At 33.8% G+C, this 14574-nt stretch overlaps 1 protein-coding gene across 1 annotated transcript; it reads left to right on the top strand.

Moving 5' to 3' along the window:
* Positions 1-1333: 1333 nt before the first annotated feature.
* On the top strand, positions 1334-4655 carry LOC150035304 (uncharacterized). The gene is made up of 8 exons (XM_090315301.1): positions 1334-1609; positions 1695-1835; positions 1878-2317; positions 2507-2794; positions 2885-2942; positions 3057-3130; positions 3568-3755; positions 4549-4655. Exons 1-8 carry the CDS (start codon positions 1334-1336, stop codon positions 4653-4655), a joined length of 1572 nt encoding a protein of 523 aa, XP_090171427.1.
* Positions 4656-14574: the final 9919 nt, after the last annotated feature.

Raw genomic sequence — 14574 nt, 5'->3', positions numbered from 1 at the left:
GGGAATTGAAAGTGTGAAGAAGGAGCAAGATTTGGGTATTGGTGCGAGGGGAGTTAACCAAGTGGATGGGAATAAGGGCACGAGGTGTGCTGATGAGTTTACTATGGTTAATTGCCATAGGCGTGATAGAGGAGGTGTAAGGCATAGGGGTGGAAGTGGGTCACCGGGTTCGGCACCCTTGAGGAGCAGAGTAGTTTATGGGTCCCCTAGAATTATGGAGTTTGTAAAGCATGTTGATGATCGTAATCAGTTTGATGTTTTATGTGATGGGGGGGGGGGGGGGGGAAGGGAGACTCGTTGGCTTTGGCTCTAGTGCAGGTAGATCCTGATCCATTGTCTGTTATGGATAGGATGTTTGGGAGTTCGAGTAAAGGCCCAATGGGAGGGAGTAGGTGTGATTTCTTGCAAGGTTCATGATTTGGTGTTCCTAGAATGTTAGGGGGTTGAATGACCCTGTCAAGTGTAGGGTGGTGGCAGACTTTCTGGCTTTCTCCCCTGTTACTTTTTGCTGTTTGCTTGAGACGAGAGTTTGTCGCGAGAATTTTGATATAGTGATAGGTAGGTTTGGTGATGCTTGGAGTTGTGTGTGTAGCTATAGTGTGTGGGGAGTTGGGAGGATCTGGGTGATGTGGTGGAAAAGTGTCTATGATTTTTTTATTGATGTCAGTGGGGAGCAGTTTATTTCTAGAACCTTAGTGTATATTGTATCTAGTGTTAGGGTACATATCGGTGCTGTGTATGCCTTTAATCATGCGAGCGAGAGGAGGAACTTGTGGTCTCAGTTGAGTGATGTGTGTGTCATGTGGCAGCTTCCTGGAGTTATTTTGGGGGATTTTAATGCTATTCGTAATAGTTCGAAGAATTTTGGTGGTTACCCTAGCTTGAAGGAGATAGAGGAGTTTGATGGGGCGTTATTGGAGGCGGATCTCGTTGAATTGGGTGTGACCAATAATTGGTTTACTTGGAGGACTAGTAAACTTCAGGAGAATAGTATCTTGCACCGGTTGAATCGATGCTTGTCTAATGAGGCGTGGAAGATAGCTTTTCTGTATTCAGAGGTTAGGGTTGGTCAGTGGGGGATTTCTAATCATAGCCCTCTTCTGGTTTCTACAGGGGAGACGAGGAGTAGGCCGCCTCCTACGTTTCGTTATTTTCTTATTGGGCGGAGGCTGAGGGTTTTATTGATACTATCAGGTCAATGTGGAGAAAGTCTGAGGTTGTGTCTTCATGGTTAGCTTTGTGCGAAATTTAAAGGCAGTGAAGCAGGTTTTTCATGCATCGTTTGGTAGGCGTATCTCTGTGTTAGCTGATGAGGTGCGGCCGGCTAGGCAGAATGGAGGCTGCTCAGGCTGAGGTAGAAAAGGATCCTACTTTAGAATCGGTGTGTGCAGAGGTGGCTCAAACCACTGAGGTGTTCTGGTTAGTGGCGAGATTGGAGGAGGCGTCGCTTCGACAGAAGGCCAGGGTGAGGTGGTTGGAGTTAAGTGATATGAACACAGCTTTTTTTCATTGCTATGTTCGTTCTCGTCGCAGCTATAGTGGTTTATTTATGGTCGTTGATGCTAGGGGGACTCGCCAGACGGTGCATGACAGGGTGGCAGGGGTGGCGGTAGAATTCTTTCAGGGTTGTTTAGGGCCTCAGCCTATGAGGATAGGGATCTTACTACCCAAATTGAGAATATTGTGCAGTTTAGCTGGTCCAAAGAGGGGGTGGAGGCACTGGTGGGCCAGTGAGTCGAGAGGAGATTCAGAAGACTTTATTCTCGATGAAGTCTAGGAAGGCTCTTGGGCTTAATGGGTTTTCAGTGGATTTTTACAGAGCTGCTTGGAGTGTGGTTGGGGATGATTTCTGTGACGTCGTGCTGGATTTTTTTTAGACTAGTTACCTACCTGGTGGAGTTAATTCTACTGCTATTCCTTCTATCCCAAAGAGGCGGGGAGCTGAACGTATAGAAGAGTTTCGTCCTATTTCTTATTGCAATGTTGTGTATAAGTGTATCTTGAGGATCTTAGCTGAGAGATTGCGGTTGTGGTTGCTTGCTTTCATCAGTGGCAACCAGTCTGCGTTTGTTCTGGGTAGGTCAATTTTCGACAACATTTTATTGTGTCAGAAGCTTATGGGGGGCTATAAGGAGGGCAAAGGGAAGTCGCGTTGTGTGTTGAAGGTAGACCTTCAGAAGATGTACGATTCGGTAAATTGGGATTTTTTGTTTGATGTGTTGTTGGCTATAGGGACGCCCTTTCAGTTTGTTAGTTGGGTGAGGACTTTTGTTACTTCGCCTAAGTTCTTTGTGATGATTAAGGATTCCCTTGAAGGGTTTTTTTCCTGGTAGGAAGGAGTTAAGGCAGGAGGATCTGTTGTCTCCTTTTTTGTTTTTGATGGTGATGAAGGTCTTATTTAGGTTGTTGAATAAATCTCCTGTGTGGTTTAAGTTTCATGATCGGTGTGAGCATGTGGGCCTGACTCATTTGGTGTTTGCAGACGATTTAATGATTTTCTGTGCAGCGGAGAGAGATTCTTTGAAGTTTGTGAGGCAGGGTTGTCTAGGTTAGTTGCAAATATTGGGAAGAGTTCTATGTTTGTTGGGGGTGTGGAATCTGGGAAGGCAGACAAACTAGCTGTATTTATAGGTTTCTCTCTTGGTTCGCTGCTTGTTAGGTATTTGGGTTTACCTTTATTGGCGGGTCAGTTGAGGGCTATGGATTGTGCACCTTTGATTCAGAGGATTATAGGTCGTATTAGAAGTTGGGCAGTGCAGTCCCTCTCATTTGGTGGGAGGTTGCAGCTTGTTAGGTCTGTTTTACAATCCTTTCAGATTTTTTGGTGTAGCATCTTTGTGTTGCCTGCGTGTGTAACTTATGAAGTTGATTGTCTGTTACGTAGTTATTTATGGAAGGGTAGTGCAGTGAGTCAGGGTGGTGGACGGGTGGCGTGGGATGAGGTGTGCTTATCGTTGGGAGAAGGGGGGTTGGGTGTGAAGTATGTGGCCTCTTGGAACCAGGCTGCTATTATGAAGCTGATCTAGCTTCTCTTAATTAAATCGGGATCATTATAGGTGACATGGATGGAGGCGTATGTTTTACGTGGGCGATCTTTGTGGGCTGTTCGGAGTGAGGTTGAGAGATCTTGGTGCTTAAAGGTTATCTTGCATAGTAGAGATAGATTCAAGCATCTAGTTCGTTTGATGGTTGACAATGGTCGGTCTTGTTTTGTTTGGTGGAATCCTTGGCTACCGGGGGTGCGATTTTGTATTCATACGGGTCTATGGTGGTTTATGATACAAGGAGTAGTTTAAAGATGCGGTTTTCGGAGTTCATGGATGGTGAGAGAGATTAGAGATGACCCACAGTGTCTTGGGAGCTGCTTGAGATCTGGGGGGCTTATTTAGGAAGTGGGGCCTAGAATGAGAGAGGAAGATTATTGGGTTTGGATGCTGAATGCTAGTGGTCAGTTTTTTATCGCTAGTGCATAGGAGAATTTGCGTCCTCGTCGTCCTAGGGTGTCTTGAGCTGGTATTTTATGGGCGGGGGATGGTATTCCGTGTCACTCCTTCTGTGCGTGGTTAGCTGTAAGGGACAGGTTGAGTACGCAGGATTGGTTGAGGAGTTGGGGTGTGTTGTCAGGGGGTGCCTTCTGTATGGGGGAGGTGTAGAGTCGCGAGATCATTTATTTTTTGATTGTGGGTTTGAGAGAGAAGTGTGGTCTGGGGTGTTGCATCGGTTGGGTTCGTCGCATCGGGTGGCGGGTTGGGCAGGTTGGGCTGTAGAGTTGAGTTGGTTGTGCCGAGTGAGGTCGGGTAAGGAGGTGCATAGTAAGTTGTTCCGTGTTTTCTAGTGTGCTTCCATATACTACATCTCGCATGAGCGTAATAGGATACTGCATGGAGGTTGACCGAGGCCGATGTCAGCTCTGGTTCACCTTATGATCTCTACGGTTTGTGCTCGTGCTGCTTCCTGATGGGTTGACCTTCTTGGTCTTATCTAGTGTGTTTACAGATGTTTTTTCTTTTTGATCTTTATATTGTCCTTTGTTTTGCTGTTGTCCCTAATTTGTGGGGTTTTGGGTTCTTTTCTCTGGCTTTCTCCCTGGTTGTTTGCGAGTTTACTTTTATGTGTTGGTTTTGTTCTGGTCTTATCTTGTGCGCTTTGTTTTGGTTTGTTTGCCCTGTCTTTGTTTATACTTTGTTGCTTTGATGCATTGATCCCGGACTATAGGATCCCCTTGTTGTTGTATAATAATATCACCTATTCTTTAAAAAAAAAAAAAAAAAAAAAAAAAAACCAAGGTCATGCACCCTTTTAAGAATTATTTATTATTTTTCAAATCTTTTCAATTAAACCAAAATATTTTTAAAAAAATAATAATAATAGAAGACTTTCCATCTTCAACAACTCTCTCTCACACAACCTCTCTATTTAGCCCTTTTCCCACACACTCTACATCTTCTTCAATTTCTCTCTCAAAACCCACCAGCGACCACATTAGGACAAATAGTAGATGGCGAACTTGGAGCGAAACTGGACAATGAACAACGATGTTGGACTTAGAGCAGACAGATACTGATGGTGGACTCAGACTGGACAAACGCGACGTGGAGCGAACGACGAACGACGACTTCGAAGCGGATGACGAACAACTGGACAACAAATGGTAACACGACTTAGACGGCGGTGGGCACGTGATGAATGATCAAATGGTAGCAGATGGGCATGGATGATGAACGCAAACAAAGATCTTTTTTTTTAGCTCTCTCTATATATATCTGATTATGCTATATACTGTGATATATGATATTTACTATGATTTAAGTTGACAATATTATGATATATACTATGAATTATGTTGTTGTGTCCATATGTGATTCATATTTTGTGGTAGATATTTTTGTTTATATCCAACTATTATGAATTAATGATATATACTATTATATAAATGAAATTTATGATATATACTGTGATTTATATTAAACATTAAGTATCAAAATTTTCGAATGGTAGAACAATCTATTTTAGTACATTTTATATTTCATATATTGGTTAGAATATTTGCAAACATATAATACAATGTCCTAAGGTATATTTAAAAATAATAATGAATCCGTCAGATTCAACAAGTTGCCAATTGTATTTGAGTACATATCAAATATATTTACCAATATATTTCATATATTGTTTAGAACATTTGCAAAAATTTAATACAATATTCAAATGTCTATTTAAAAATAACATGAATCCTCTAAGAAAACCAGTTGTTGGATACATTAAAAGGATTAAATGAAAAATAAAAACATATTAAATATATTTTCTCTCCAACTAATAATACTATATAATAAATATATTTTCTTTCTCCAACTAATAATACTATATAATAAATATATTTTCTCTCTCCAACATTATAGGTGCTTCGTAGATATGGAAAAAAAAAATTCAGTCCTTATTCTCTCTTTAGTCACCAACCACAAAAGATATTTTTGTTCGAAAATTTTATTAATTCTTATATATTAAAATATTAAAAAAATTATGAAAATAAGTTTTGAAAATGTATTAAATTTTTAATAATTCTTTTAAGAAAATGATGTGTTAGCCCCATTTTAATAGTCATTTGATATGTAGTTTCTTTTTTAGGAAAATTGAAGGAAATAGCAAAATCAGGGGGTGCCTTGTCAAAAAAAGGGAAATAATACGATTTTTAGCGAAAGCGTACCACACACATGACATATATTTTTTAATCCCCAAATCGCCCCTAGGATGGTTGATTAACATTTTTTTCGAGTACTGTGTAATTGTTATACCGTGTATAAATTCTCAATTGAAATCCAGTTTAAATGGAATTGCCTATTATGAGACCGTATATCAATTCTCAATAGAAATACACCGTAAGTAGAATTGTTGGTTATGAGACTTCAATCTAACGATTCAAGGGAGCCAGATTGTTCTCCCATTTTAAATTGTTCTCCCATTTTAAATTTTGAATTGGCTGTTTTATATCATGTTTTGATTTGATATAACCACTTTTAAAAAATATTCAGAACTAATCAGTATTTAATTTGTTTATCACCATTTTGAACTTAATTTATAATATATCTTTAGATTTTACATTATTTATTTATTTTTATTATTTTAAATCACATTAAATTTTTTTTTATCATAATTAGAATTTTACTTAATATTCTATACATATTATCATCTAACAAACTGTATATTTCATAAATTTTATCATTTTTTGTATTTTTTAATCACCTTTTATTCATTATCATCTTATTATATTATTGTACCATTAATTTGTTTTTTGACAAACAAATAAGTATTCACTTTTGCGATCTTACTATTTTTCCCATGCCTCTACAACGAGTTAGGCTTCTTCCACAAGTTTTGTGGTTGATTGAGTTATAAATACAATGTAATTGTTAAAGAAAATTATGAATATAGTATAATTGTAAATAATCAAGTTCCCTTCCTGATTTTTCTCCCCAAATTATATTTGAATTTATATTTTATTATCAAATTTGATCGTATCTAGGGGTCTTTTTAAATATAAAAAATATTTAAAAATATTTACATTTTATAGCAAAATATTTCAAAAGTACACACTTTTGAAATATTTTGCTATAAAATGTAAATATTTTTGGGATTTTTTTATTTAAAAAAATTCCCTTGTATCTAACTACTTATTGAATTAATCACAATAAACCAAAATTTCCTGATTTTTCTATCCAGCTTATATTTGAATTTACTTTTATTATCAAATGTGATTTTATCTAACTAAATTTGATTTGTTTAAATGTTTGTTACAAATTCAATTATATCTAAATATTTTTCATTATTTTATACATATAACAAATTAATTTGATTTTTTTTTCATATTTTTGACAATTTCAATTTTTCATATAGAAACACTAAAAAATGGTTGTTTGTCCTTAAAAAGAAATATATAAATGAGAATTCAACTTTAAATGTTTAAAACATGTGTGTATATGTAAATATATATGTATTTTTTGTTCAGTTTATTAATAATATTAATATCATCATCATCATCATCATCATCATCATTATTCAAATAAGATAACAAAAAAACCTAAATTTCATCTTCTTCATCTTCTTCACTTAGCCGCCCCTAAAATATCTTTTTCTGTTTCTCAATCTCATGTCTACAATAGTTGATTTAGCAACCCTTTCTGAATTCCATCATCTTAGCTAGCTTTTGACGACTACCCTTACTAGATCACCAACCTTTTTTGCTCGCTCACATGTTTCCTGCTTTTGTTTTTACTTTGAACATTGTTTTCAACAATGATGTTATGAAATTGATAGTATTTAAAGTTGACTTTCAAAATTCTATGAACAAAATGGTCATATGGAATGAAGACGATGAAACTCCCTTGGTTTGGTTTCAAAACGCAATCATATTTCCAATAATCACATCGTCTTAAAGTTTCAATTCCTTCAAATACTCATTTACTACTGATACAATCAACTTTGCCCTTTCTCACCTTAGAGGAAGTCCTTCGTTTTAGATATCCATAAGTTTCTAATGACCCCCACCGCCTGGTCGTTATCGCCCTCGCATACACATGTTTTATAGGCAACTGAAAGTGTTAAGAACCATATTGAGTGGTTTTTAATTTTTGCTTATGGAAAGTTTAGATCCTATGTATTTGTGGTTCTAGGATATTTAGGTAGGGTGTATTTGTGGTATTCGGATTTTTTTGAAGCAATGTATCTTTACATTCTCGATTGTACTTAATTGTGTTGTTTTAGGGTAATTTTGTCATTTATTAATTCATATTTTCTATCATATAAATTCATTTTCTATTTTTATAATTTTGAAACATCTTTGCTGTTTTTCCAAATCAAACTTTAAAATTTTCTATTTCTCTTATCAGCTTTTTTCTTTTTAACAAAAAATGATTCATAAACATTACTTCCATTTCATTGTTTTGGTTGTAGTTTTTTTTAATAATTAATTCTATAAACACTACTTCCGTTTCATTACTTTTTATGTTTTATTTGTTGTATTAGTGTTGTCAAAACCGTAGTCAAATTTTGAAAATTAAGTCAAAGACTCAAATTCTTAGTCAAAGTTTCAAAAATAAATAAATAAATAAATAAATTACATTTTTTCAGTTTTCAAAACTTGACTTGATTTTTTAAAATTTAGCAAAAAAAAATACATCAACAAAAGAAGATGTGTTTATAGGCTTAATTTTCGAAAAACAAAAAACTAAATGATTAACCAAGAATGCCTAAAAGTTTTGCTTTTATTCTTATTTACTTATTTATATATATATATATATATATATATATTTTAAAAAATAGTAAAGAACTCTAATGTCCACATTAAAAGAAATGAAAATCATAATAAATAAATCAAGAATAAACAAGCACAAATTTTAAAATAAACTTGCAAACCAAAATCAGGAGCAAACAAACATCCATTTCTCCTACGTGACATGCTTACCTTTCGATCCAACACGTTCATAAAACAAGAATTTAATAACAAATCAAATCATTTACGTTCCTTCAAAAAAAAAAAAAAAAAGGAAAATCATTTGGCAATCCATACCGAATTGGGTTGGGTGGGCCAAGAAAACCCACCGGATGTTTGGTTGTTCGTTTACTCGTCATTTTCACATGTTTCCATTTACTCTCCATCCAATTCCCTCATTTACTCTGCAGCTTCTCTCTTTCATTCATGCATATCTTCACATTAATCTGGTCTATGTTGTCTTCTCTCTTCTCTCTCTGTCTGATGCGTCCTCCTTCATCTCATCTGTTTCTTTTCTTCAGGTTTGCTTCTCACTCGCTTGGATGGGTTGTTATTTTTCATAAGATTTCATCATATTTATGTTCTTTTTGTTGAGTCCCTCTTTTCTCTTCTTTGTCTCTTCTTCTACAACTGTTTTAAGTTTCTTTTAGATCTACTAGGGTTTAGGGTTTTTTTTTTGTAGATGTGTTGGTTCATTCAGTTTTTTTTGGTTTTGATTTTCGATAAACATGCTAAATTTGCTCATTGTTTGGGTTTTCTCCATTTTATTTTTTGGCTTCAAGTTTCGGTCTGCGATCTGCTCATTGTTGGTTTTTTTTGTTCATTTGATTTTTTGGTTTCGAAACGATATGCATGTTAAATCTGCTCATTGTTAGGGTTTTTTTTTTTCTTTTGATTTCTTGGTTCCGGTTTCCAGTTTCACGTTAAATCTACTCATTTTCAGGGTTTTTTCCATTCAGTTTTTTTGGTTTGATTTTCGATTAGCACGTTACATATCTTGCTTGAAAGAGGTTTTTCTTCATCTAATTTTTTTAAGGGCCTCATTCGATTTTTTTAAGGGGTTGCTTCTCCTTCTGTGTTCATACCCTTTGATGGTTCAACCCACTATTCTTATTCACTTTCTTTTTAGAATTCCTCTCACCGCTTCAATAATAAATCATACACCTTCCCTTGTCGTTTTTTTCACTACTACAAAGACAGTATTTCTTGACGTTTTAAAAACGTTAAGGAAATCAGTGTAAAAAATGTCGCTTTTCTTGACGTTTTAAAACTGTCAAGAAAAGTGACACTTGAAATTTAAAAAACATCAAGAAATACTGACACTTGACATATTCGAAATGTCAAAAATAGGAGCCTTCTTGATAAGGAAAAAGCGTCAAGAAATTTTTTAACTTGAAAATGAAAAAACGTCAAGATATATCTTACTTGACATGTTAGAAATGTCAGGAATATGAGTTCTTGACCTATTAAACATGTCAAGAATATCTATAATGTTGATCAGGAACACACATTAAGAAATTTGCTTGTGATTTTTTTAGAAAAATCTGTAATGTTGATGTTTTTACCTATAATGATCCAACAACTACATTTGGCATATATATGACATGCATTCACCAATCAAATAAACAATACACGCATTTTCAATGTTATATATCAACCAAATTTCCACCAATATCTCTTTATAAAAACTTCACTTCTTTAACCTTGTCAATATTACAACCTCATAAAGTATTTCTAAGTTAAAAGAATATGGAAAACCTCATATGAACAATTCCAACATCATAGTCAACCCCATATGAATAATTTCAAAAGTATAACAACTATCAACCCCCATATGAGCACATTTCCTATTGTACAATCAACAACCCCATCCCCTCTAAGAACAATTAAAAAAAATTAAACCTATCGATCCCGTATGAAGTAATCCTAGTCAAATCTAGCTCACTATGCTCTTGCCTCCACAAGAATAACGTAGCCCACCTTGAATTCGTCACTTTGAGCACCTACATCAATGAAATAATATACCAAAACTATAACATATAGATTGAAACAACTTAAAATTGCTAAACTTAAGCACCACAACCTACAAAGTCTTATAAAACTTTACAACTCCATGAAGGACTTTGTAAGTTAATCAGAAGAATATGGACAGACCCATATGGGCACTTTCAAAACAATATAAGGAACATAATCCTTACAGTCAACCAAATATGAATAGTTTTACAAACTACATTTCCAAAACTTCTATCAAAACTATCCATCTACCCACATAACAACTATCATGTACCAATCCAAAACTACCTTTGACATTGTATTATGGTACCTAACTATGAAACTTCTCGAATGTATATAACTCCGGACAGAAGAGCTACATAATAATTTTAGATCATAACTCTTGAAAGACTAGACATAATAAAATAAAGCCTAACAGCTCAAACGTCCACAAATGACTTTTTACGAAGCTAGAACTTTTCTCATAGCAGCACCTTGACGTCAATAAAGAACCACTTTGTATAAAATATCCTACAAATGATACAAACACAAAGTTTCAAACAAATATCCCCAACTTTGGTCAACACATCAAGATCAATGTAAAATATCCTACAAATCTTGTAGACATAGAGCTTCAAACAAATATATCCAACATAAATGTAACTATGTAACAAGTTACCACAAAAAGAATGACTTTCAGCATAGGAAGAAGTTTATTTCTACCAAAAAAAAAAAAAAAAAAACTATACTTGCAAGTCGCTACCACTCAACTACAATACAATAGGGAAAGTGCAAATGACTTCAAAGAAAACAAGAAAGGTCAAAATAATAATTTAAAAATTTGCAAGCAAAAATCTCTATTTTACCTTCTTTTTCATTCCTTTTTTCCTTGCTCTCTCTAATTTTAGAGAGGTCCTCAGCATTTAAACCAAGGAGGTAATCAACTTTTGCAATGGTAATCAAGCCATATTTAAATGTGTGACTTTCTGGACAAAATGTATGACTAGAGGTAATGAAAATTTGAAGAAATGCAACATACCCATAGCACATAGTGTCTTCAAATCAAATTTCTCAGCTAAATCAGCATGTCCTACCACATGCACCATAATACAATGTCAATAACTTTGAAAGTTATAATATCACATGTAGGTTCAAGAATATACATGAGAGATTAAACTCTAACTTTGAAAGTTCAAGCCTCAAACCAAGAAAATCAAGCCTTAACTTTGAAAGTCCATGCCTCAAGCGAAGAAAATAAAAAATTAAACTTAATCTAAACTAAATCTACTTACCTCAATGAAGAATCTCTTTAAGATTGATGGAATAACAAAGATGCATCAAAGGGAAGTGAAAAACCAAGAAGAATTGCAGAAATTTTGTGAAGAGAAGCAAGAAAAACGAGCAATTTGGCTGGAAAATTTCTTTTAAATCTATCTTATAGCGTTGCAACACTGTTTGCATGAGGCGCGTACGTTTTTTTACTTTCGTCAAAATTCATAGTGTTGCAACGCTACTTTTCAGCGTTGCAATGCTGTCCTGTATATTCTAATATACTTTACATTTTAAAAATGTCAAGAAATCATTAATTGAACTTGACATTTTTAAAACGTAAGTACAATATTTTTCGAAAAACCTCCGTTTTTTAAAACAATTTTTTTACCTTTTTTTCCTTTAAAATTACCTATTTTTTTTTTAGACATTTTTTCATAAAAACGTCAAGTATTTAAAATTGTGAACGTCAAAAAATGTGGTTTTTCTTGTAGCAGTGTTTATTTGCAATTAAATTCTTAGTAGAGATCACTGACCATATTATTGGAACTTGGTGAGGGAATTCAAACCACCCCACAATAGGTTTGTATTCTATATGTTTTCAGAGGCCGATGATGATTCCTTCATTTTTAGTACGTTACTTTCTTGTTCTGAAAAATTTGTATTCAACTATCTGATTTGGATTGGAAATTTATATTTTCTCCCTCTCGCTTTCAGTTCACAGATTCTCTTATTTTTGGTTCTGTTTGGTGGACTAATTTGTTTTGTTTGGTGGACCATATGTGAGGCCCTTTAATTTTATTTTTTAAAAAATTTCTATGTGATATATAATGCTATTTTTAATGCTTTAAGTCATCATTTGGTCTTCTTTCCACCTCAATTAGTTATGTTATATTTTCTTTAATTTTAATTTTATTTACACTTAAGTTCATTCCAATCTAACTTTACTTTGTTATCTTTCTTTTAGGATCTAAATTAGTTGTATAATCACTTCAATAATTATTTTCACATGTACTTTGACATTGTTGAGGATATTATTATTTACTTATAGATAGTTATTATTTTATATACCATTCAGAGTGAGTGAAATACATGTTTAATATGAAATTACAATTTTTATTTTCCTTACTACAATCTGAGAAGAATCTCCAATTTATATTTTTCTATGATGTTACTTTTTATAGCTTGAAATGTACAAAAACATACCAACTGAAATGTATGATTAACCCATAAAAAAAAGTTTGATATTTCATTTTCAAGTGTCATTGAAGTACAAAAGTTTTAAACACTATTTGAAATGCCAAATATTTTTCTTGTTTCTATGTACGGTGCAAAATGTAATAAATCTAAGTCCATGAGCTATTTGTCAACCTAATCATATACTAACTAAAAAGATAAGCCTAACAAAACATTAGATGTCAAAAAATATTTAGGTGTCACTGAACTACACTTATAATTTGACAACTAGAACATCTAGTTACCCAATTATTATTTTTTAATATGTAATAAAAGGTTGCATGAGAACCCCTAAACCTTAACTCCATTAAAACCATAAAAAGACCCTAAACCATCACCGCTGGAACTCCTAAATGATTCATATTATATAAACATAAATTGTTAAGGCCCCGATTGGTAACCATTTTGTTTTTTAAAATTAAGCCTATGGATACTATTTTACCTCCAAATTTCTTTTATTGTTATCTACTTTTTACCAATGGTTTAAAAAATCAAAACAAGTTTTGATACTTAAAATAAGTAGCTTTCAAAACGTTGTTTTTGTTTTTAGAATTTCGCTAAGAATTCAACCATTGTACTTAAAGAAAGATGCAAATCATGGTAAGAAATGTTGATGAAATAGGCTTAGTTTTGAAAAACAAAAACAAAAAACCAAATAGTTATCAAACGGGGCCTAAGCTATTGAGTATCCATGTTTGAGTGCTAAGTACTTGTGCTTAGTTATAATTGAGTGTTCAAAAATTGAATTCAAAATTTTGTGTTTAGTATATGAATACTTGTAAAGAATTTGTTATGTTTTGAGAATGAAAAAAAATTAGATTTTTTTTTTTCTTTTGGTCTTAGAAAGTTAGGAAAATATGTGTATAGTTGAAAATTAAAATCAACAATAAGAAAAAATAAATTAAAGAAAAACCAAGACTAAATCAATTTCATTAAAAAAACTGCACCAGATATCCCAACTCAACTGTGCATCCCAAACACAGACTTTCTGACTCAACTCAACACAGACAACAATTACCAACCCAACTCAACTTCGTACCCAAACACAGACAATAAATATCAATTCAACTCTGCACCCTAAACATAGAAAATTTAGTTCTCCAGATCATTTAACTACCTAGAATGTAATTACCAACTTAACTCAACTCAATTCCGTATTTTTATTGCGCGCTAAACGTCCTCTTACCTCACTGGTAACTTGTAGAAATACAAGTTATTGTCTCTTGAAAGTTGGGACAATCAAGATTCTTAATGATAAAATCTCATCTATCATAAAGAAAAACACATGGAATCCTTCAAACATTACTAACCTTTAAAAGAAAGACATTCTTTTTGATAAAAATGCGTCACTAACGCATCTCATCGCAGGATTTCAATAAATTTCACCAAGTGTCACAGACTCAGCTAACGCAAGGGCATGCATCTGAAGGATTCCAACGCATAGCAGATACATTGGTTTGAGTTGTTTTTGTCAAATCACCACTTGCAAGTATGGGTATCTGAATGTCGGCGTCTGAAAAGCTACTGAAATGGTAGGCAGCTGACCAGGGCATGAAAATTAATGTTGTCATATCACAAGTTGTTGAGGGAAAGTGTCTATAAATAGAAAGCTTGCAAATAAGAAAAAGCAACATAACATAGAGAGAGCATCTTAGAGCTTAAAATATAGTAGTTTTGCTGCTGTAAGAAGATCACAAGAGGAAAAGAACTATCACCATTGTTGATCAAGGAGAATTGAAGAGAACCAAGCTCGAGAGAGAGCTTTTCTTCATTTCTTTAACAAGTTGGTTGTACACATTAAGATCAAGCCA

Source organism: Benincasa hispida, chromosome 7 (genome assembly GCF_027475165.1).
Source record: "Benincasa hispida cultivar pf3 chromosome 7, pf3_genome.v1.1, whole genome shotgun sequence".
In the NCBI taxonomy this organism is placed as follows: domain Eukaryota; kingdom Viridiplantae; phylum Streptophyta; class Magnoliopsida; order Cucurbitales; family Cucurbitaceae; genus Benincasa; species Benincasa hispida.
Note: the sequence above shows the minus strand (reverse complement) of the source record. Positions and strands in the feature narration are given on the sequence as shown.

Bases quoted from the DNA above. Each gene is read 5' to 3' on its own strand.
- LOC150035304 (XM_090315301.1), top strand. From the start codon at position 1,334: ATGGAGGCTGCTCAGGCTGAGGTAGAAAAGGATCCTACTTTAGAATCG. The intron at 3,131-3,567 runs GTGCTTAAAGGT...GTGCGTGGTTAG, and splicing joins AGTGAGGTTGAGAGATCTTG to CTGTAAGGGACAGGTTGAGT. The intron at 3,756-4,548 runs GTTGGGCTGTAG...TGTTGGACTTAG, and splicing joins TCGGGTGGCGGGTTGGGCAG to AGCAGACAGATACTGATGGT.